The 20596-nt window shown below is 57.8% G+C and overlaps 2 protein-coding genes across 5 annotated transcripts in view; one reads left to right on the top strand and one right to left on the bottom strand.

Moving 5' to 3' along the window:
* Positions 1-1203: 1203 nt before the first annotated feature.
* On the top strand, positions 1204-5873 carry LOC108537474 (uncharacterized). The gene is made up of 3 exons (XM_017884954.1): positions 1204-1219; positions 4125-4500; positions 5314-5873. The coding sequence occupies exons 1-3, from the start codon at positions 1204-1206 to the stop codon at positions 5606-5608; spliced, it is 687 nt and encodes a 228-aa protein (XP_017740443.1). The 3' UTR covers positions 5609-5873.
* Positions 4186-20596, bottom strand: part of SGTA (small glutamine rich tetratricopeptide repeat co-chaperone alpha) — a 29383-nt gene continuing 12972 nt past the window's right edge. For 3 of the 4 annotated variants that reach the window (XM_017885063.1, XM_017885061.1, XM_017885062.1), the window contains 10 exons: positions 19636-19742; positions 19193-19277; positions 17314-17413; positions 15055-15159; positions 13908-14046; positions 12673-12735; positions 8581-8618; positions 7076-7165; positions 6728-6848; positions 4186-5388 (listed from right to left, as the gene is read on the bottom strand). In XM_017885063.1, the coding sequence (XP_017740552.1) occupies positions 6734-6848; positions 7076-7165; positions 8581-8618; positions 12673-12735; positions 13908-14046; positions 15055-15159; positions 17314-17413; positions 19193-19277; positions 19636-19742 (842 nt within the window). In that variant the 3' untranslated portion in view covers positions 4186-5388; positions 6728-6733. The remainder of the gene's footprint in view (positions 5389-6727; positions 6849-7075; positions 7166-8580; positions 8619-12672; positions 12736-13907; positions 14047-15054; positions 15160-17313; positions 17414-19192; positions 19278-19635; positions 19743-20596) is intronic. The other variant, XM_017885060.1, reaches the window with a different exon arrangement.

Raw genomic sequence — 20596 nt, forward strand, 5'->3', positions numbered from 1 at the left:
CCTCCCGAGTAGCTGGAACTACAGGCGCCCGCCACTGCGCCCAGAGAATTTTTTGTATTTTTAGTGGAGACGGGGTTTCACCGTGTTAGCTAGGATGGTCTCGATCTCCTGACCTCGTGATCCGCCCACCTTGGGCTCCCAAAGTGCTGGGATTACAGGCTTGAGCCACCGCACCCGACTTATTTTAGGTTTTCATGTTACTCAGTTTGGGGTGAAATCTTTTCCTTCAAAGATACCGGCACATTCCAGAGCCAGTGACAAATTGTTTTTCCTAATGCCAAAACGGTTTGGGACATGGATTTATTTGACACATTTATCTAGAGAGTATCATGTGGCTGGGCTTCTCCTCCTCTGTGCTATGGACATTTGGGGCTGAATTATTCTCTGGAGTGGGGGCATCTGGGGCACTGCAGCGTACTGAGCAGCGTCCCTGGCCTCCACCCACTCCATGCCAGGCGCACTCCCCAGTCGTGACAACCACAGATGTCCCCAGACATCACCCTGTGTCCCGGGGAGGACAACTGCCCCCATTGAGAAGCACCAATTCTGCAAAAGAGAAAACCACTATTTGTTTCCTCCGCGTGGCTTCCTGGGACTTACTGTGGAGGGGTTTGCCACGTAGCCCCTGCAGGGTCAGGTTTTGTAGGAACCGCACCCCAAGGGTGCAGAGAAGTAGAGGGCAGAGCCTTCCTAATTCCATGATTACACTTGGAGGTTCAACCTACTCCTGGAGCCCCGAGTCACGACTTACACAAAACCCAAGTTTAATTACCATTTCTTTGCTCCGTGCATCTCTGACAGGAATATTCAGAAATACCCTATTTCTAACTTGTGTGGGATCGAGCAGCCATTATCTATGACATGCTTCTCATCAAGTCGCACAGAGAAGCTGCTGGTTCTGGGATGACAGCTCCCCCTCACCGCCCCTCCTCTTCTCCACCCTGTGGTGATTCCAAAACAGAAACTTTCTGGAGTCTCTCAAAGGCTTGGGCTGGGTTTGGGGTCAACCGGGAAGAGGCTGTGCAGGCTTTCCCGGTGATGGACACGAGATGGGAGGAAATAAGCCAAGGTCGTCTACGAAGACTGAAGGGCGTGTCAGCTGCGGTTGGGCTACATGCCTCCTGCGACAGTGTCCGCAGGTGTTTCCCGTAGTGGGATTCTCCAAACAGGGGCATCGCCATCACCTGGGCTGTTTGACTTACAATGCGGATCCAGCCGGGTACAGTGGCTCACACCTGTCATCCCAGCACTCTGGGAGGCTGAGACGGGTGGATCACCAGAGGTCAGGAGTTCAAGACCGGCCTGGCCAATGTGGTGAAACCCCATCTCTACCCAAAATACAAAAATTAACTGGGCGTGGTGGCGGGTGCCTGTAGTCCCAGCTACTTGGGGAGGTTGAGGCAGGAGAATCGCTTGAACCTGGGAGGTGGAGATTGCAGTGAGCCAAGATCGCGCCATTGAACTCCAGCCTGGGCAGCAATAGCGAAACTCCATCTCAAAAAAAAAATAAATAAGATGCAGATCCGATGGGAGTGGAGGGGCTGGCTAAATACAAGAAGCAGGACACAGAGGGACCATTGGGTCTTCAATTTGGTGGGCGTCAGAGTCACCCAGAGGGTTTGATGAACATATCACTGGGGCCCACACACATATCTAATTTTTTTTTTCTTTTGAGATAGAGTCTCACTTCCTCTGCCGCCCAGGCTGGAGTGCAGTGGACTGCCCACCTTGGCCTCCCAAAGAGTTGGGATTACAGGCATGAGCCACCACGCCTGGCCTATTTTTTATTTTTTGAGACAAGGTCTTGCTCTTTTGCCCAGGCTGGAGTGCAGCGGTGTGATAATGACTCACTACAACCTCAAACTCCCAGGCTCCAGTGATCCTCCTGCCTCAGCCTCCTGAGGAGCAGGGATGATAAATGAGCACCATCATGTCTGGCTAATTTTTTTTTTTTTTTTGGTACAGAAGGAGGCTCACCATCGTATTTTTTGTTTTTGAGATGGAGTTTCGCTCTTGTTGCCCAGGCTGGAGTGGAGTGCAGTGGTACGATCTCGGCTCACTGCAACCTCTGCCTCCCAGGTTCAAGCGATTCTCCTGCCTCAGCCTCCCAAGTAGCTGGGATTACAGGCGCCCACCACCACGCCAGGCTAATTTTTGTATTTTTAGTACATGGTTTCACCATGTTGGCCAGGCTAATCTCGAACTTCTGACCTCAGGTGATCTGCCCGCCTTGGCCTCCCAAAGTGCTGGGATTACAGGTGTGAGCCACTGAGCCCAGCTGAGGGTCACCATCTTGCCCAGGCTGATCTTGAACTCCTGGGCTCAAGCCATCCCCCTTCCTCAGCTTCTCAAAGCGCTGGGTTTGCAGGCGTGAGCCACTGCGCCTGGCCTGGAGTGTCTGATTTAGGCCTGGGGTGGGGCCCAAGACTTAAGAGTTTCTACCGCGCCTCCAGGACACGCTGCTGCTGCTGAGCTGAGGACAGTCTAAAAAGCATCGCTCATCCAGGGTTCCCCTTCCATCGCCCAGGCTCTGTGGACGCTGGGGCCAGATCATTCTCTGGGGTGGGGCTGTCCTGGGCCCTGCAGGGGGCTGAGCAGCATCCCTGGCCTCTACTCCCACCATTGAAGCAACCACTCACGTCATCAGATAGTGCCCAGCTAAGCGTGCCCTGGGGAAAGAGCCACCCAGGTGAGAAGCTCTGCCGGAAACCTGAAGTGCCCACCTGTCTCCCACAGCCAGGCCTCTTCAGCACTAGACCCGGCAACTCCGGGGCAGCTGTTCTTTTCATTTTGTGACTTTTTGGTGTGTGATTTTTGGGAGCTGACAGAGGTCGCGGCTGAACCTGAAACTCCACCCCTGCAGATCTCGGTTCTTCCTGCGATTGCAGGGGTGGAGAAGAGGGGTGCTGGAGGCAGGGTCCTGAGCCAGAGGCCCCGCCAGGTTCAGACGCTCACAGGTGGGGTGACCTTGGGCCTGACAGCCAGGCCTCGGTTTCTCTGTCTCTAGCATGGGGGTGCCGGTGCCCAACCTTGGCTTGTGGGAAACAGGAATTCACAGTCCACCAAGGTTTAGGTGACCTTCAGGGAGCTGTTCTTTCATTTTTATGTTTTTGAGACGTAGTCTCACTCTGTTCCCCAGGCTGGAGGGTAATGGTGTTATCCCAGCTCACTGCAACCTCCATCTGCCGGGGTCCAGCGATTCTCCTGCCTCTGCCTCCTGAGTAGCTGGGATTACTGCCACCATGCCCAATTTTTTTTTGTATTTTTAGTAGAGATGGGGTTTCATCATGTTGGCCAGGCTGGTCTTGAACTCCTCACCTCAAGTGATCCACCCGCCTCAGCCTCCCAAAGTCCTGGGATGACAGGCGTGAGCCACCACACCTGGCCCAGGGAGCAGCTTCTATGTTCACGACAAAACCCTGTGCAGCATCCTAGGGTTGGGGCCAAGAGAGGCCCGAAAGCTTTCTGGGTTCCTTCCTGCCTGGGACCATTCTCTCAACTGGAGCCGATGCGAAAGGGAGGTGCCTTTGGTTACAGAATACAGAATTTACAGAGTTACGATATGCTAGAAAAGCAACAGACAAGGCCAGGCGTGGTGGCTCACACCTGTAATCCCTGTACTTTGGAAAGCCGAGGCAGGCAAATCACCTGAGGTTGGGAGTTCGAGACCAGCCTGACCAACACAGAGAAAACCCGTCTCTACTAAAAATACAAAAAGTTAGCTGGGCGTGGTGGTCCACGCCTGTAATCCCAGCTACTCGGGAGGCTGGGGCAGGAGAATCACTTGAACCCGGGAGGTGGAGGTTGCAGTGAGCCAAGGTCGCGCCACTGCACTCCAGCCTGGGCATCTAGGGCAAAACTCGTCTCAAAACAAAAAAAAAAAAAAAGAAAAGCAACAGACAATACGATCACTTTCTGCTGAGGACCGAGGCATCTCACCCCACCCTGGGGTGACCCTCTGCACCAGGACGCAGCTGGGGGTGGAGGCAGAGGGAAGGGAGACAGCAGAGGGTAGAGGCTGAGTGTCCGGAACCTCCCACGACCCGTGACCCAGGAAGTGCGGCTCCAGGTGTCGCCGGGACTCCCTCACAAGCAGCGCAGGTGACGTGCAAACTCTGTGGCAGAGGTTTTCTTGAGGTCTGGGGTTGGGGGTATCGGTGGCGCCAAGGGCAACACGCAGACAGACAGAGGTCACAATGCCTATTTATTCCTCACACGTCACGCCCTGCACCCCGGGTGGGCTCGGCACACTCCTCACCACCGTGAGGGGCTGCAGGGCCGCGGCGGCCCCCGTTCCTACTGTTACCTACGACACACGGTACTGCGCCTACCTCACAGATGGCCAAGAGCCAGGCAGCCCCAGGACACTCCGACTGACAACCCTGCGGCCGGGACCACGGCGCATGGGCTCACCTGCCACACCCAGGCCTCAGGAACTGAGAAAGGGCCCCTGCTGTCCGGCTATCTGGCTGCTTTCCTGGTGGCTGTTTTAGTGCCAAGGTGGGTGGCACCTGAGGTGCCCTGTGGCCTCCACCCAGAACAGGAGGGGTAAGCTTCCTGGGGGGGTCCCTGGGTCCATGAAACACCCAGGACAGAAGGACAGCAGGATGGGACAGACAGAAACGGCCCAGCTGCCTTCCCTGTGCCTGGGGCTAAGGCGGCTGGGACAGAAGGTCATGATGTCGCCCCGGTTCTCAATCGCGAGGACCAGAAAATGAGGCTGGGAGGAGGGAAACGCATGTCTGTCAACACGCCCAACTGGAGAAAAGTCACAGAAACTGGTCCTATGCACCCAGGACGGCTCCTGGGCTGCAGAGGCCGGGGGTGACCGCAGCCGTCTCTGAGGTGTCTGCCACTAAAGAGTTCCTCATGCAAACACACAAGGCCCATGGCGCGCAGGCTGCGGCTGGCAGTGAGCTCTTCCGAGCAGGCGTGGGGCCAGGGTGGCCGGGAGGTCGACTCGGAAAGCGGCTTCTCACAGACGGGAGAGTTCCTGCAGACAGACCACGGGATGGGGGGCGGGGGCTGTAAAAGGCTTTGGAAGCCACACGGCTGAACGTGAAACCAGTCGCTTCTCCGAGAGCGGCCCGGGAGTCCCCCAGGATTCTAGAAAACACTCAGGTGACTGAGCATTCTGGGGGCTGGAAGGGAGGTCGCTGCTGGTCTGCGCTCAGCTTGCTGGCTCTCAGTTCAAGAAGGGTTTGGGGGCTGTCAGGGAGTTACAAAAAGGGAGCGGAGGAGGACAGAGATAAAAGGGGAAAATCCATCTTGACATGCAGGTCCGAGGTCTCTCTCTTCCCCTCTCTCGGGCAGTCCAACAGGAGGAAATGGCAGACAACCAGAAGGATTCCAGTCAGCCGGGGAAGGACGCGATCGCACCGGGAGCGGCTGGAGGGGGACAGACGTGAAGGCAGTCAGAGCGCGGGCGGGGACGGAGGCTGGACCGCGCACTCCAGGCAGCAGGAGAGGCCCAGAGGGGACGGTCCTTACCGCCAGCAGCCGGGGCCACAGCGGCTATCTCAGTGAACGTCAGCGCCACAGCCACGCCAAAAGCGTTCCAGACACTCGGGGCCATGTGTGGCTGGTGGCACAGGGGACATCATCATGACCTAGAAGGGTCTACAGTGTGGTGGTACTTTGTGTATGAGGTTACCTTGGTAAAAAATCCACCTCAACTATTAAAAAAAAAAAGGAAAAATAAAAGCTTATTTAAAAAAAAAAAAAAAAAGGAAAGACTGGAAGAAAAGGCGGCCAAAATATTCATGTTGGTTGCTCTGGGTGAAAAGATTAAGGCTGGGCTGAATGCAGGGCTCACACTTGTAATCTCAGCACTCTGGGAAGCTGAGGCGGGAGGATCGCTTGAGCCCAGGAGTTGAGGCCACTGGGCAACATAGTGAGATCCTATCTCTAAAGAAAATACAAAAATCAGCCAGGCGCAGCAGCGTGCGCCTGGAGTTCCAGCTACTTGGGAGGCTGAGGTGGGACACTTGAGCCCACGAGGTTGAGGCTACAGTGAGATGTGACTGTACCACTGCCCTCCAGCCGGGGTGACAGAGCAGGATATTCTCAAAAAAAAAAAAAGATTAAGATTGTTCTTGCTGCTTTTGAACATCTTTGTCCTTCAAATTTGTCTACAGGAATTACGGTTTAAAAATGAAAGAGTGTGTGTATGAGGAGGGGACGATGACAAAATGAAGAGGCCACGTCAGAGCAGAATGAAAACACCTCCTGGGAGGCCCGGAGCCTCCCGCCCCCAGGGAGCCGGTGTCTGCTGGAGACGGGCAGGACTGAACTCAGGGGCCCTGGGGAAGGAAACCAAGCCAGCCCAGACACCAGCCCCTCCCCTAATCCCCACCCAGACCCCAGACGCCAGCCCTTCTGGGAAGCTGTGGCTTCCCCCTCATCTCCACCCAGCCCCGATCCACAGATGGGAAACAGGAGTGGGGAGCAGGACTTGGTGGCCACCTGGAAAGGGGCCCAATGCCCAGAGATGCCCCCGCCTGCCTCGGTGGTTCAGGGCGATCTTCTGAGCTGGATGCACCCAGGACTCGCTGTCCAGTGTCCAGACAGTCTCTGCAGCTGGCTGCCCTCACCGCTGGGCACTCACGCGGCGTCACTCCTGCTGGCCGCCCCCCCAGCCCCCAGGCGCTCACGCAGCGTCACTCCTGCTAGTAGCAGCGTCACTCCTGCTGGTCGCCCCCCCAGCCCCCCAGCCCCGGGCACTCACACGGCGTCACTCCTGCTGGTCGTCGTTGCTGGCACTGGGCGTCCGACTCCGGATCTGGCTCCTGAGCTGCTCTATCAAATCTGGGTTCTGCTGCTGCATCTGCTGGGCAAACTGCTGACCCCTGCGGGGAGGGCGCACAGGGCTCAGTCGGGGCCAGGAACCTGCCTGCTGCCTCCGTCCATCCCCAGCTGACCCCTCAGGCCCTCCGCCCCGAAGACAGGTCTGACCCCTCACCAGAGGATGCCAGACCCTTCGGAGCAGGGAACGCAACACTTCCGCTCTCCTCCTTCCCTTCCACCTGCGAGCCCCGTCCGCCACCCATGTCCTCCTCGAGGCAGGTCCACTCACGCCTGGATGAGGCTGGCCAGGTCGCTCTGCGAGGGGCTGGTGCCGGGAGTTCCCAAGGGGTTGTTGCCACCCGAAATCATGCCGGACATGCTGCAGGAGACAGCGCGTGACTCGCCGCCGGGACAGCCCGACCGCCATCCCCACCGCAGCCCCTCGCAGTGGCCCGGGAGAGAATCCCTCTCAGCCCTTCACCTTCCCCCGCGGGAGAGGATTCTCTCTCACCACCCGGCGGGCCTCCTGGGCCCAAACCCAACCTGTGAGTTTCACCCGCTTTCCCGGACACCCTTCCTTCTTTGGCCTAAAGACCATGGTTCTCAGCCAGGGGGTGATCCTGCCCCCAGAGGACCCCTGCAGTGGCAGCCAACATTTTCAACAGCCATGATCAGGTTATGCCAAGACGGGGCGGGGAGGGGCTCCTGACATGGACTGGGTGGAGGCTAGAGACGCTGCTAGGACCCTGCAGTGCCCAGGACGGCCCCGCTCCAGAAACTGGTCCAGCCCAAATGGCCACGGTGCTGTGGCTGGGAAACTATGCTTTTAGATTTGACCATGGGCCAGCCGCAGTGGCTCACACCTGTCATCCCTGTACTTTGGGAGGCCGAGGTGGATGGATCACCTGAGGTCAGGAGTTCAAGACCAGCCTGGCCAACATGGTGAAACCCCATCTCTACTAAAAATGCAAAAATTAGCCAGGCGTGGTGGCGGGTGCCTGTAATTCCAGCTACTCGGGAAACTGAGACAGGAGACCCACTTGATCCCGGGAGGCAGAGGTTGCAATGAGCCAAGATTGTGCCACTGCACTCAAGCCTGGGTGACAGAGTGAGACTCGTTTCAAAAAAAAAAAAAAAAAAAGATTTCACCATGAAAACAGGTGAGCAGTTCCCCAGTAAGCACAGAGTTCACTGGGGAGTTACCACATGAGCCAGCAACTGCACTCAGAGGTTTACACACAAAAGAACAGGATTCACACAGATGCTTGCACACCCATGCTCAAGCAGCACCGCCCACAACAGACAAAAGGTAGAAACAGCCCAAATGTACACGGATAGATGTGTGGATCAGCACAGCGTGGTCCATCTACAATGGAATATTACTTGGCCACGAAAAGGAGCGAGGCCCTGACCCAGGCCCCCGCGCAGATGCACCTGGAGGACGTCACGCTCAGTGAGAGACATCAGACACAAAAGACCACGCAGTGTGTCATCCTGTTTCTGTGAAATGTCCAGGACAGGCCCAGCCACAGAGACAGGAAGGGGATGCGGGGCTGTCAGGGGAGGGACGGGAGAGGGGTTGGGGAGTGACAGGTGATGGGGAAGGGGCTTCTTTCGGAGGTGACGAAGATGGGTTGGCGCTCAGTGGTGGTGACAGCTGCATGACAGTGTGAATGTACATAATGCCATTAAGTTGTGTGCTTTAAAGTGGCTAGTTTTATGTCAGGTGAATTTTCCCACAGCAGAAGGAAACGTAACCACAACACGACGCGGAGGAGCCCGGCTGTCACTTACAGCTGCTGAATCTGGGGGTTGTTCATTAGGTTTGAAGCCTGAAGAACAGAACAAATTTGTCAAGAAGACAAAGGTCCAGGCACATCACCCTCCTTCATCAGACACTTTCCATCTTCACCAGCCTCGACCCCTGGCGCCAGCACGCCAGCGAACAGTAAGAGCCGGGCATCTGGTCTTTCGTACCCTTTTCCCTGCGTTCTCGTCCCCCCACCCACGAGCTGTGACCTCCACACTCTGACTTAAACCCCGTTTCGGGCTCCTGCTTTAGCAGCGCTCCTCACTGGCTGCACGGTTTCGCCGTGTGGATGCGCTTCGTTGTTTTAGCTGCCGTGTCTACTTTAGCAGATTTGGTTCCAGTTTTGTTCTATCAATCAATAGCACTGGGGCCGGGCGCGGGGGCTCACGTCTGGAATCCCAGCACTTTGGGAGGCTGAGGCAGGCAGATCGCTTGAGGTCAGGAGTTCGAGACCAGCCTAACCAACATGGTGAAACCGCATCTCTACTAAAAATATGAAATTAGCCGGGTGTGGTGGTGCGCACCTGTAATCCCAGCTACTCGGCGGTCTGAGTCAGGAAAATTGCCTGAACCTGGGAGGCGGAGCTTGCAGTGAGCCGAGATCGTACCACTGCATTCCAGCCTGGGTGACAGAGCAAGACTCTGTCTCGAAAAGACAGTAAAAACAAAGGAAAGAAAGGAAGGAAGAAGGAAAGAGGGAGGTAGGAGGAGGGATGGGACTGGAGGAGGAGGAAGAGGAGGAAGGAAGAAGGAAGGAAGGAAGAAGAAGGAAGGGAATAGGAAGGCAAGAAGGAAAGGAAGAAGAAGGAAGGAAGGAAGCATTCAGGAAGGGGAAGGGAGGGAAGGACAGGAGAAAAGAAGAAAAGATAAGAGAAGGACAGAGAGAAAGAAAAAGAAAGAAAGAAAGAAAGAAAGAAAGAAAGAAAGAAAGAAAGAAAGAAAGAAAGAAAAGAAAGAAAGAAAAGAAAGAGCGAGCACTGTACTGGGCACTTTCTCATGCTCACTTTCCACTTGGGATTATTCCTTTGGACCTGTTGAAAACAGGTGGCTCAGAGGTGTGGCAAACTCTGTGTAAAGGGCCAGTGTGTAAATACTCTCAGACTTTCCAGACCTGGGGTGCCTGATCCAACTACTCAGCTCTGCCGCTGTATCATAAAAGCCACCACTGACACTAGAAGTATGAATGGGCATGGCTGTGTGTCAATAAAACTTTATTGGTCAGGCACAGTGGCTCACACCTGTAATCCCAGCACTTTGGGGAGCCGAGGTGGGCAGATCACAAGGTCAGGAGTTCGAGACCAGCCTGGCTAACATGGTGAAACCCCATTTCTACTAAAAAATACCAAAATTAGCTGGGTGTGGTGGCGGGCACCTGTAATCCCAGCTACTACTCAGGAGGCTGAGGCAGGAGAATCGCTCGAACCTGGGAGACACAAGAGAGCGAGACTCCATCTCAAAAAAAAAAAAAACTTTATTAACAGAACCCAGTGGTGGGCCTTATTCTGCCAACCTCAGATGTCTAAAGGGAAAAGGAGTCTGTGCCATGGCCAGGCTGAGAGGCCCCATGGAGGGCTGGGGCCCGCTCACCCTCCGTCCATGGTGAGGGAGCACACATCCCCTGACGGCCTGGCCAGCGGCCGAGGGTAACAGTAAGAGGTGTGGCCTCTGCGAATGGCACGGCCCAGGCAGGGCTCCTGGCGCAGCTGGGTCATTTCTCTGACGGCCAGTGAGGCTGAGGGCTTTTCTCCCCTAACAGCCTTAGGCAAGTCCCTGCACCCTGAGGCCGTGGAGCCTGCAGAGTGGTCCCAGGGCACACAGACCTCCCAGGAAATGAACATGCGTGTGTGGGTGGGTGGCTCTCTAAGGATCCCAGTCAAGGAACTCCCTGCCAAAGACCGTCCCTCTGGAAGAATGAGTGCCCGGGCATCGGGAGGTCCACCTGTGCTCAGGGCACCCGGCGCTCTGCTTCCCTTGCCTGAACCATATCTGCTTCCCTTGCAGGCAGACATGGCTGTATTGTGATCAGTGTCTCTGCACTGCGAGGAGGCGCCCACGCCAGGTGGGGTAGGGGTGCGACCTCCCCGGGCTATTCCGCCAGGAGAGCCAGGATGCAGTTTTCGGTGCTCACTACTGATGCGTCTTGCTTGGGACATCAGCATCGGGGACACCTTTGATCGTCAAAGCTGAGGGTGGGGTGCTTCTGACATGGGGTGGGTGAGGCCAGGGATGCTGCCAGCGCCCCGCGGTGCCCGGGATGGCCCCACAGACAAGAACCATCTGGTCCCAGACGCCAGCAGTGCCGAGGCAAGGAAGCCCTGGCCAGCAGCGGTGACACAGAAGATGCAGGCCTGGGGCGTGGCACAGATACCATGGACAGGGAGGAGGGGAGGACCCTTACCATGCTCATGAAGCCAGGGTTGTTCAGCAGGCCGGCGATGTCGAAGCTGCCCACGCCTCCCGTCTGAGGATGAGAACAGCCCTGGTTAGTGAGGCCTGGACCAGAGGCCACGATGAATAAGCTCCCTGGAACCAGAAACAACGGCCCCCCACGGGCTCAGACATTCAATCCACCCTGCGGCCAGAGGGTGCGTTGAGGCAGGCAGCACGAAGCACAGCCCCACCGCCCGGGGCGGAACATTCTATCCCGTGTTTATCTCTCGCACAGCCCAACCGCTGGGGACACAGTCTCTCATCCCGTGTTTATCCCTCGCACAGCCGACCGCCCGGGGACACGGTCTCTCACCCCGTGTTTATCTCCCGCACAGCCAACCGCCGGGGGACACGGTCTCTCACCCCGTGTTTATCCCTCGCACAGCCGACCGCCGGGGGACACGGTCTCTCACCCCGCGTTTATCCCTTGCACAGCCCAACCGCCGGGGGACACGGTCTCTCACCCCGCGTTTATCCCTCGCACAGCCNTCCCAGCACTTTGGGGAGCCGAGGTGGGCAGATCACAAGGTCAGGAGTTCGAGACCAGCCTGGCTAACATGGTGAAACCCCATTTCTACTAAAAAATACCAAAATTAGCTGGGTGTGGTGGCGGGCACCTGTAATCCCAGCTACTACTCAGGAGGCTGAGGCAGGAGAATCGCTCGAACCTGGGAGACACAAGAGAGCGAGACTCCATCTCAAAAAAAAAAAAAAACTTTATTAACAGAACCCAGTGGTGGGCCTTATTCTGCCAACCTCAGATGTCTAAAGGGAAAAGGAGTCTGTGCCATGGCCAGGCTGAGAGGCCCCATGGAGGGCTGGGGCCCGCTCACCCTCCGTCCATGGTGAGGGAGCACACATCCCCTGACGGCCTGGCCAGCGGCCGAGGGTAACAGTAAGAGGTGTGGCCTCTGCGAATGGCACGGCCCAGGCAGGGCTCCTGGCGCAGCTGGGTCATTTCTCTGACGGCCAGTGAGGCTGAGGGCTTTTCTCCCCCTAACAGCCTTAGGCAAGTCCCTGCACCCTGAGGCCGTGGAGCCTGCAGAGTGGTCCCAGGGCACACAGACCTCCCAGGAAATGAACATGCGTGTGTGGGTGGGTGGCTCTCTAAGGATCCCAGTCAAGGAACTCCCTGCCAAAGACCGTCCCTCTGGAAGAATGAGTGCCCGGGCATCGGGAGGTCCACCTGTGCTCAGGGCACCCGGCGCTCTGCTTCCCTTGCCTGAACCATATCTGCTTCCCTTGCAGGCAGACATGGCTGTATTGTGATCAGTGTCTCTGCACTGCGAGGAGGCGCCCACGCCAGGTGGGGTAGGGGTGCGACCTCCCCGGGCTATTCCGCCAGGAGAGCCAGGATGCAGTTTTCGGTGCTCACTACTGATGCGTCTTGCTTGGGACATCAGCATCGGGGACACCTTTGATCGTCAAAGCTGAGGGTGGGGGTGCTTCTGACATGGGGTGGGTGAGGCCAGGGATGCTGCCAGCGCCCCGCGGTGCCCGGGATGGCCCCACAGACAAGAACCATCTGGTCCCAGACGCCAGCAGTGCCGAGGCAAGGAAGCCCTGGCCAGCAGCGGTGACACAGAAGATGCAGGCCTGGGGCGTGGCACAGATACCATGGACAGGGAGGAGGGGAGGACCCTTACCATGCTCATGAAGCCAGGGTTGTTCAGCAGGCCGGCGATGTCGAAGCTGCCCACGCCTCCCGTCTGAGGATGAGAACAGCCCTGGTTAGTGAGGCCTGGACCAGAGGCCACGATGAATAAGCTCCCTGGAACCAGAAACAACGGCCCCCCACGGGCTCAGACATTCAATCCACCCTGCGGCCAGAGGGTGCGTTGAGGCAGGCAGCACGAAGCACAGCCCCACCGCCCGGGGCGGAACATTCTATCCCGTGTTTATCTCTCGCACAGCCCAACCGCTGGGGGACACAGTCTCTCATCCCGTGTTTATCCCTCGCACGCCCGACCGCCCGGGGACACGGTCTCTCACCCCGTGTTTATCTCCCGCACAGCCAACCGCCGGGGGACACGGTCTCTCACCCCGTGTTTATCCCTCGCACAGCCGACCGCCGGGGGACACGGTCTCTCACCCCGCGTTTATCCCTTGCACAGCCCAACCGCCGGGGGACACGGTCTCTCACCCCGCGTTTATCCCTCGCACAGCCCAACCGCCGGGGGACGCGGTCTCTCACCCCGTGTTTATCCCTCGCACAGCCCGACCGCCGGGGGACACGGTCTCTCACCCCGTGTTTATCTCCCGCACAACTCCACAGGCCGGGGACGGCACAGTCTATTATCCTGTGTTTATTTCCTGTATTCTGCCACTTTGATACCTTGGGGCCTTGCTGGCCTGGCAAGAGCCGCCCCCTCCTAGAGTAGCCAATTCCCAGAGACAGCAAATGACTCACCCAGAAATGCACCTTTGAAATACAAACCAACCCAGAACCCACACCCTCAGCACCTCCCCCATCACCCAGGGCCACAATCCACCTGCCCCACTCACCCCCACGCCAGGAACCAGGCAACCAGTGGCAGCCCTCAGGCCTGGGTCTAATGAGAGGGCTCCAACCTGCCAACCCTAAGCCTCCTCACCTGGCCCCGCTGCAAAACCCACATCTAGCGTCCTGTCTGTGCCCCTCCCTCCGCCTCCCCTCGCAGGCCTGCGGCCGGCCTACTGGTTCCAGGGGTCTGGGGCATGAACCTCCTCCTCACGACAGTCACTTCTACGCCTGTGCATCTCACCACCGACCAAAACAAACCCCGGACCTTCACGACACCCAGGTTAGGCCAAGCACCGCTGGTGCGCCCGAGGCCCTGTCCCCCACCCGCACAGTCAGCCCCACTCCGCGTTCTGGAGCCACTCGCCCCGCTGCACTCACGGGGCTGGGGGCCTCCCGCAGCTTCAGCTCTGCTATCTTGAGGTTGGACTTGTACGTCTCGTTGTCAGGGTCCAGCTCCAGGGCCTTCTTGTAGTAGGCCACGGCCTCCACGTGCTTGTTCAGGCTGGAGAGCGCCAGGCTGGAGGAGAGCCCCAGGGACGGCCTGTTCCCGTCTGCCCAGCTCCAGGAGGCCCTGCCCAAGCCCTCGTCCCCAGCGGTCCCAGCAATCCCCAAACCGCCTCGGATGGTGGCACCCCCTGCCCACTGTCAGCTGGGTGGAGACAAACCTGGCTTTCTAGGGGCCCAGGGGCGGGACCAAGGGAGACAGACATGAGAACACCACTGCCGCACAAGAACTGGCGTCCCCATGGGGCCGCACACGAGGCCCCAAAGCCCAGAGCAGGCTGAGAGGAGGGAGCCGGGAGCCGCCCGGCTCAGGGTCACAGGAAATGCGTGGATATGGTCTTGGCCCCGCTTTCTGGCACAGGGCATCGAGGACCCTTGGAACTCAGTGACAGAGATATCTCCTGTCGTCCACAAGCAGCCCCTGACCCCCACCTGAGTCTTCACTACTGAGGTGATTTGGGGCCCCTAGAGAGCCCAGGAGGAGGCAGGGCCTGGGGAGACCGGGCAGGTGAACAGGCCCCTCCACAGCGTCTCCGGGGAGACTCGATCCCACCAACTTTGAGCAAGGGCGTTCAGAGAAGCCGGCGAATGAACTCTCGTGCTGGGAGGGTGGCACCAGCTGCACGGGGCACAGGCTTCTGCCCCGGGGACCCTCTTGGCCTCACCCTCAGACCCCTCCTGTGTCCTTCATCATAAACCAGGTGCTTCCCTGACCTCTGTGAGCCGCCCCAGCAAACAACGGAGGCTGAGTAGGGGCCACGGGAACCTCAGTGGACAGCCAGTTGGGACAAGCAAGGGGCCCGGGGATCTCCGAGTGGCACGTGATGCAGGGCGTCTGTGGGGCTGAGCCTGTGACCTGTAGGGGCTACGTTGGCTCCGAATGGCTAGTGTCAGAGCTGAACTGAACTGCGGTGGGAGAATCGGTTGTGGGTGGGGGAAAAGCCACACAAGAGAGGAAGCAGGAGCAGGAGAGGAGGAGCCCCGAGAGACTGGAAAGATGTGGCTGCAGACAGGTACTCACCCCATCCTGCCGTAGGCCTTGCTGTAGGCGGGGTCGATGCAGATGGCCCGCTCACAGTCCTGCACCGCGCCTGTATAGTTGCCGAGTTTGCTGTAGGCCGCGGCTCTGGGGAAGAAAGGCAGGGCAGGTCCCTCACTGGCGGCTCTAAGCCCAGTGGGCAGCCCTGGAGGGGAGCCTGAGAGCTGCGTTCCTCTTCAGCTTCCTGCAGGAACGGCCTCAGTTTCCCCCCTCTGTAAAATAGGGCTGGCCGGGCGCGGTGGCTCAAGCCTGTAATCCCAGCACTTTGGGAGGCCGAGACGGGTGGATCACGAGGTCAGGAGATCGAGACCATCCTGGCCTACACGGTGAAACCCCGTCTCTACTAAAAAATACAAAAAACTACCCAGGCGAGGTGGCGGGCACCTGTAGTCCCAGCTACTCGGGAGGCTGAGGCAGGAGAATGGCGTAAAACCTGGGAGGCGGAGCTTGCAGTGAGCCAAGATCGTGTCACTGCACTCCAGCCTGGGCGACAGAGCGAGACTCCGTTTCAAAAAAAAAGAAAAAAAAAAAAAAAAAAAATAGGGCTGACGGGGAAAGCTGAGAGGTGTAGCCACTGAGATGCTCTTAGACAGATGCGCGCTCAAAGCACCAACAGCCACTCGGGACTGCGACTCTGAATTTTATTTGCAAAAACTGTTCCAATCCATGGCTGCACAAGAGCAATGAGTGCGGGAACTTTTACACCCAAGTTTCGTGGACAAATTAGTTACATATCAGCAAAAAAAGAACTCAGACCAATGTCAAAGCTCAAAGCTCTTAGCTTATAGCATCTGAATTGTCTTCACCATTTTCATGTTTAGTGTTTCTCTTTACGACTTTTTCAAAGTACGGAGAAGCTTAAGTGGAGAATAAACTGCCCCGTGACAAGCGGCCAGGGACCCTGCACTCCCTCTGCAACTGTTCTGCAAGCCTAAAGCATATCCCAGACCACACGTTCAAAAAAAACTCAACCCTCAGCCGGGTGCGGTGGCTCAAGCCTGTAACCCCTGCACTTTGGGAGGCCGAGATGGGCGGATCACGAGGTCAGGAGTTCGAGAGCATCCTAGCTAACACGGTGAAACCCCGTCTCTACTAAAAAAATACAAAAAGCTAGCCGGGCGAGGTGGCTGGCCCCAGCTACTCGGGAGGCTGAGGCAGGAGAACGGCGTAAACCCGGGAGGCGAAGCTTGCAGTGAGCTGAGACCCGGCCACTGCATTCCAGCCCGGGTGACAGAGCGAGACTCCGTCTCAAAAAGAAAAAAAAACTCAACCCTCCACATGCTGGATTATTTTCTTGGCTTGACATCCACGTGGAATGCCGTGACACCTGATTTTGCATGTATGTATGCATGTACTTTTGTACGTATGCATGTACGTATGTACATATGTATGTACGTATGTATGTATGCATGTACATATGTATGTACGTGTATGTACATACGTATGTGTGTATGTATGTACGTATGTACTTATTTTTGAAACAGGGTTTTGCTCTGCTGCCCAGGCTGGAGTGCAGTGACACGATCTCAGCTCACTGCAAGCTCCGCCTCCCGGGTTCAAGTGATTCTCCTGCCTCAGTCTCCCAGTTATCTGGGATTACAGGCATGCGCCACCACGTCCAGCTAATTTTTTTTTTTGGGGGGTTTTTTTGGAGACAGAGTCTCCAGGGTGGAGTGCAGTGGCGCGATCTTGGCTCACTGCAACCTCTGCCTCCTAGGTTCAAGTCATTCTCATACCTCAGCCTCTCAAGTAGCTGGGATTACAGGCACATACCACCACGCCTGGCTAATTTTGTATTTTGAGTAAAGACATGGTTTCACCACGTTGGACAGGCTGGTCTCAAACTCTCGATCTCAAGTAATCCACCCGCCTTGGCCTCCCAAAGTGCTGGAATTACTGGCGTGAGCCACCACGCCTGGCCCCCAGACTAATTTTTACGTTTTCTGTAGAGACAGGGATCTTGATATGTTGCCCAGGCTGGCCCCCAACTCCCAGCCTCAAGTGATCTTCCCCCCATGGCCTCCCAGAGTGCTGGCCAAGCCACCTGATTTTAACGTCAGCATCGACGCTCCCTGACCCCCTTGCTGGCCGCCTGATGCTTGCTCCTGGTCTGGGACCGCCAGTGAATGGATCCCTTATCTAGAGCGCAGAGGCCTCTCTCATCTCAGGTCCCTGCCACGTATCCCGGAGGACGCCCCCACATACGGCCGCCCCTGCCCTGGGCAGGCCCCGAGCTGGTACCTGTTGCAGAAATAGACGGCGTTGGCTGGGTTGAGCTCGATGGCTTTTCCGTAGAAATGCACGGCAGCTTCAAAGTTCTCCACTTTCATCTGCTCGTTTCCTACAGGGAGAAGGGGAGACACTGGCCCGGGCGTCCGAACAGACCCGAGGGGGCTCTCGGCGCCACACTGGGCTCTTCTGAGCATCTAGGGCTCAACACAGCCGCGGGCTCAGGAGGCGTCTGCCTCTGTGGGGGGTTCACTAATCGCAAACGGTCATCTCTACACCCACTAAGGGGGATGGAGGTGGGGGCGGCAGGGCCTGGCCTGGCGATGGTGGCTATCGCTGCCCGGATGGTGACCCCCGGGAACAGAACTGTTAACACAGCTCATCGGCCCAGGGATCGAAACTGTCCCTTTCGCTATTTCTTTTGGAAAGAGCCCAAGCGGAGGCCTGTATTTTAGAAAACTCCCGTGATACCTTCTAATGTCATAGGCAATGTGGCTTCCATCTAAGGCATGGGTCCCAGCTGGCAGGACAGTAAAAAGCCCGGCTGCTGTCCTAGAACCAACTGAGAGCTCTGAAGACAGAAACCCGCTCCCACCCCCGAGATCTCAACTCAGGAGGGTGCTGGGGGAAGACGGGCTCCAGCATGTTTCCTTAAACAGTTTTACTGAGATATCATTTACAGGCCACAAAGCTGACGCTTTAAAAATATAGGGCCGGGCGCGGTGGCTCAAGCCTGTAATCCCAGCACTTTGGGAGGCCGAGGCAGGTGGATCGCGAGATCAGGAGATCGAGACCATCCTGGCCAACATGGTGAAACCCGTCTCTACTAAAAACAGAAAAATTAGCCAGGCGAGGTGGCGGGCGTCTGTAGTCCCAGCTACTCGGGAGGCTGAGGCAGGAGAATCGCTTGAACCAGAGAGTCAGAGGTTGCGGTGAGCCGAGATCGCACCACTGCACTCCAGCCTGGGCGACAGAGAGACACTCGGTCTCAAAAAGAAAGAAAGAAAGAAATGGGATCACACGCTGTGTGTCCTTTTGTGTCTGGCGTCTCTCCCTGAGCGTGATGTCCTCACGGTGCCTCTGCGCTGGGGCCTGGGTCAGAGCTTCACCGTCCACATTCTGCCGTGTGGACAGGCCGCACTGTGCTGACCATTTGTTGTGACAGGCGGGCAGGCATTTGAGCTGGTTTTGTTTTTTTTTTGAGACGGAGTTTCGCTCTTGTCACCCAGGCTGGAGGGCAATGGCGCCATCTGGACTCACTGCAACCTCCGCCTCCCAGGTTCAAGCAACTCTCCTGCCTCAGCCTCCTAAGTAGTTGGGATGACAGGTGCCCGCCACTGCGCCTGGCTAATGTTTTTGCATCTTTAGTAGAGACGGGGTTTCACCATGTTAGCCAGGCTAGTCTTGAACTCCTGACCTCGTGATCCCACCCGCCTCGGCCTCCCAAAGTGCTGGGATTCCAGGCATGAGCCACCACGCCCGGCCTGTTGTTGCTTTTTGACTCTTGTGAATACAGCTGCTGTGAACATTTATGTCTGGGCTTTTGGTGAACATGTGGCCAACTCTCTTGGGCACATATTTAGTATCTGGGGTGGAACCGCCAGGCCTCATGGAGGCTGTGTAACTTTTGGGGGCCACCAGCCAGTCTTCCGCAGGGGCCGCGCCCCCGACACCCCACCAGCCGAGCCGTGCCTGAAGGTCAAGTTCCTTTGCACCTGTGCCCTCGCCAGTCCCCCTTCTGTCCCCGTCCCCACAAGCCAGCGTGCTGGTCATCAGGGCACTTCCTTCAGCTCCCTGGGCTCCCGGGACCAGCCGCCCTCTGTGAGGGTCTCACAGCCCTGGAGTTCAGGTGGGGCAAGGCGTCTGTGGGGGGTGGAGGGTCCTCTCTTACCTTCGGTTTTGAGGCGCTCTGCCTCTGCTGAGTCCTCCTCAGAAGGTGGGGTTCGTGCAGGGCTCCTCAGGTCCTGCGGCACCTCCTGGACCCGAAAGCAAAGGTGGTTCGCTGTCCTCTCCTCCCAAGCCAGCACCCTCCAGCCTCAGCTTCCCTCAGGACCCCAGAGAGGGCCGCCAAGCCCCGAGGGACTCGGGGGCTCTGCAGGGGGCTCCTGGCCCCCCATCATGTGGCTCTGGGCAAGTGACCGCAGCACTATGTGTCTCAGGACCCGCCAATGGGGGAGGAGGGCCGAGTGCTCCTGCAGCCACGTCCCCTGCCCAGGAGAGGATGGGGCAGAGTGCCTGGGGGACGATGCAAGCTGGGCTCCCGGGGTCGCCAGCGCTGCCTGCTGCTGCTGTTCTTATTTTGGGGGCGGTGGCTGGGGAACCCTCGAGGCTCACCTTGCCCGTGGCAGCCGCTTCAAATATCTCTGGCAGAGTCTGAGGAAGCGCGAGATCGCTGTCTTCCACCGTCACCCCAAATGCAGTCTCCAGGCACTGGATGGCGACTGGAAGTGGGGACAGAGGTGGTCCCACTTGTTGCACGCAGCCCCGAGCTTACGTTTTTGGGTCTAGAGGGTGGGGGTGGTGCCCACGACTCCCCAAGTGTGTTCGTTCCCAAGGACCCTGGAACACAGGGGCCGCCGCCTGTGCTCTGGGCTGGGACAGCGGACCCTCCTCCTTCCCAAAAAGAAAAGCCGGACAGAGACACCCTGTGCGCCTGAGAGCAGGGGAGGCCGTGGGCAGAGTGGGGCCCAGGTGGTGACCTCAGGCCTCTGTGGGGTCCCAATGCTGGGGCTGCCCAGCTGCGGCGTGGTGGGGGCTCAGCCCCACCAGCAGGGCCACGTCGGGTGGGGAGGTGCCCTGGATGCTGTCGCACCTCCAAGGGCGTCTGGCCTGAGTCAGGCGCTTGAAGCCAGCCACCAGTAAAGTCCTGTGTGACTGGGTTTGTACCAGGGCAGGACCATTGATAGCAGAACCGGAAACAGCCACAGGGCCCGTCTCTCACAGGCTCAGCACCCAGGGGGCCCTCCCACCAAGCCAGACAACACTAGCCCTGGCCTCCTCCTCGTGTGGACCCAGGGTCCTAACCCAGGTCAGAAGTAGGGGTCAGCCACTTCCTGCCCAGCACTGTGTCCAGGATCCCAGGCACATCCCTACAGCTGTCAGTGGGCGTCCATGCTCCAAAGGCCTGGCAGGCCTGGGGACACAGGTGAGCAAGGCACAGGTGGGGAAGGAGGACCTAGAGCAGAACCTGCCGGCCACACGAGGGTGCCTCCCCGAGCCCTCCTGTCCCCCTGAGCCTCGGATCCAGGTGTCGCAGAAGTGTGAGCAAGACCAGACAGGAGACCGCGGCGCCTGG

This window comes from Rhinopithecus bieti, unplaced genomic scaffold (assembly GCF_001698545.2).
Source record: "Rhinopithecus bieti isolate Rb0 unplaced genomic scaffold, ASM169854v2 scaffold_13262, whole genome shotgun sequence".
In the NCBI taxonomy this organism is placed as follows: domain Eukaryota; kingdom Metazoa; phylum Chordata; class Mammalia; order Primates; family Cercopithecidae; genus Rhinopithecus; species Rhinopithecus bieti.

Excerpts from the sequence above, each read along its gene's own strand:
- LOC108537474 (XM_017884954.1), top strand. Across the intron at positions 4,501-5,313 it reads GTGGCTGTTTTAGTGCCAAG|TCCAACAGGAGGAAATGGCA; the intron begins GTGGGTGGCACC and ends TCTCTCGGGCAG.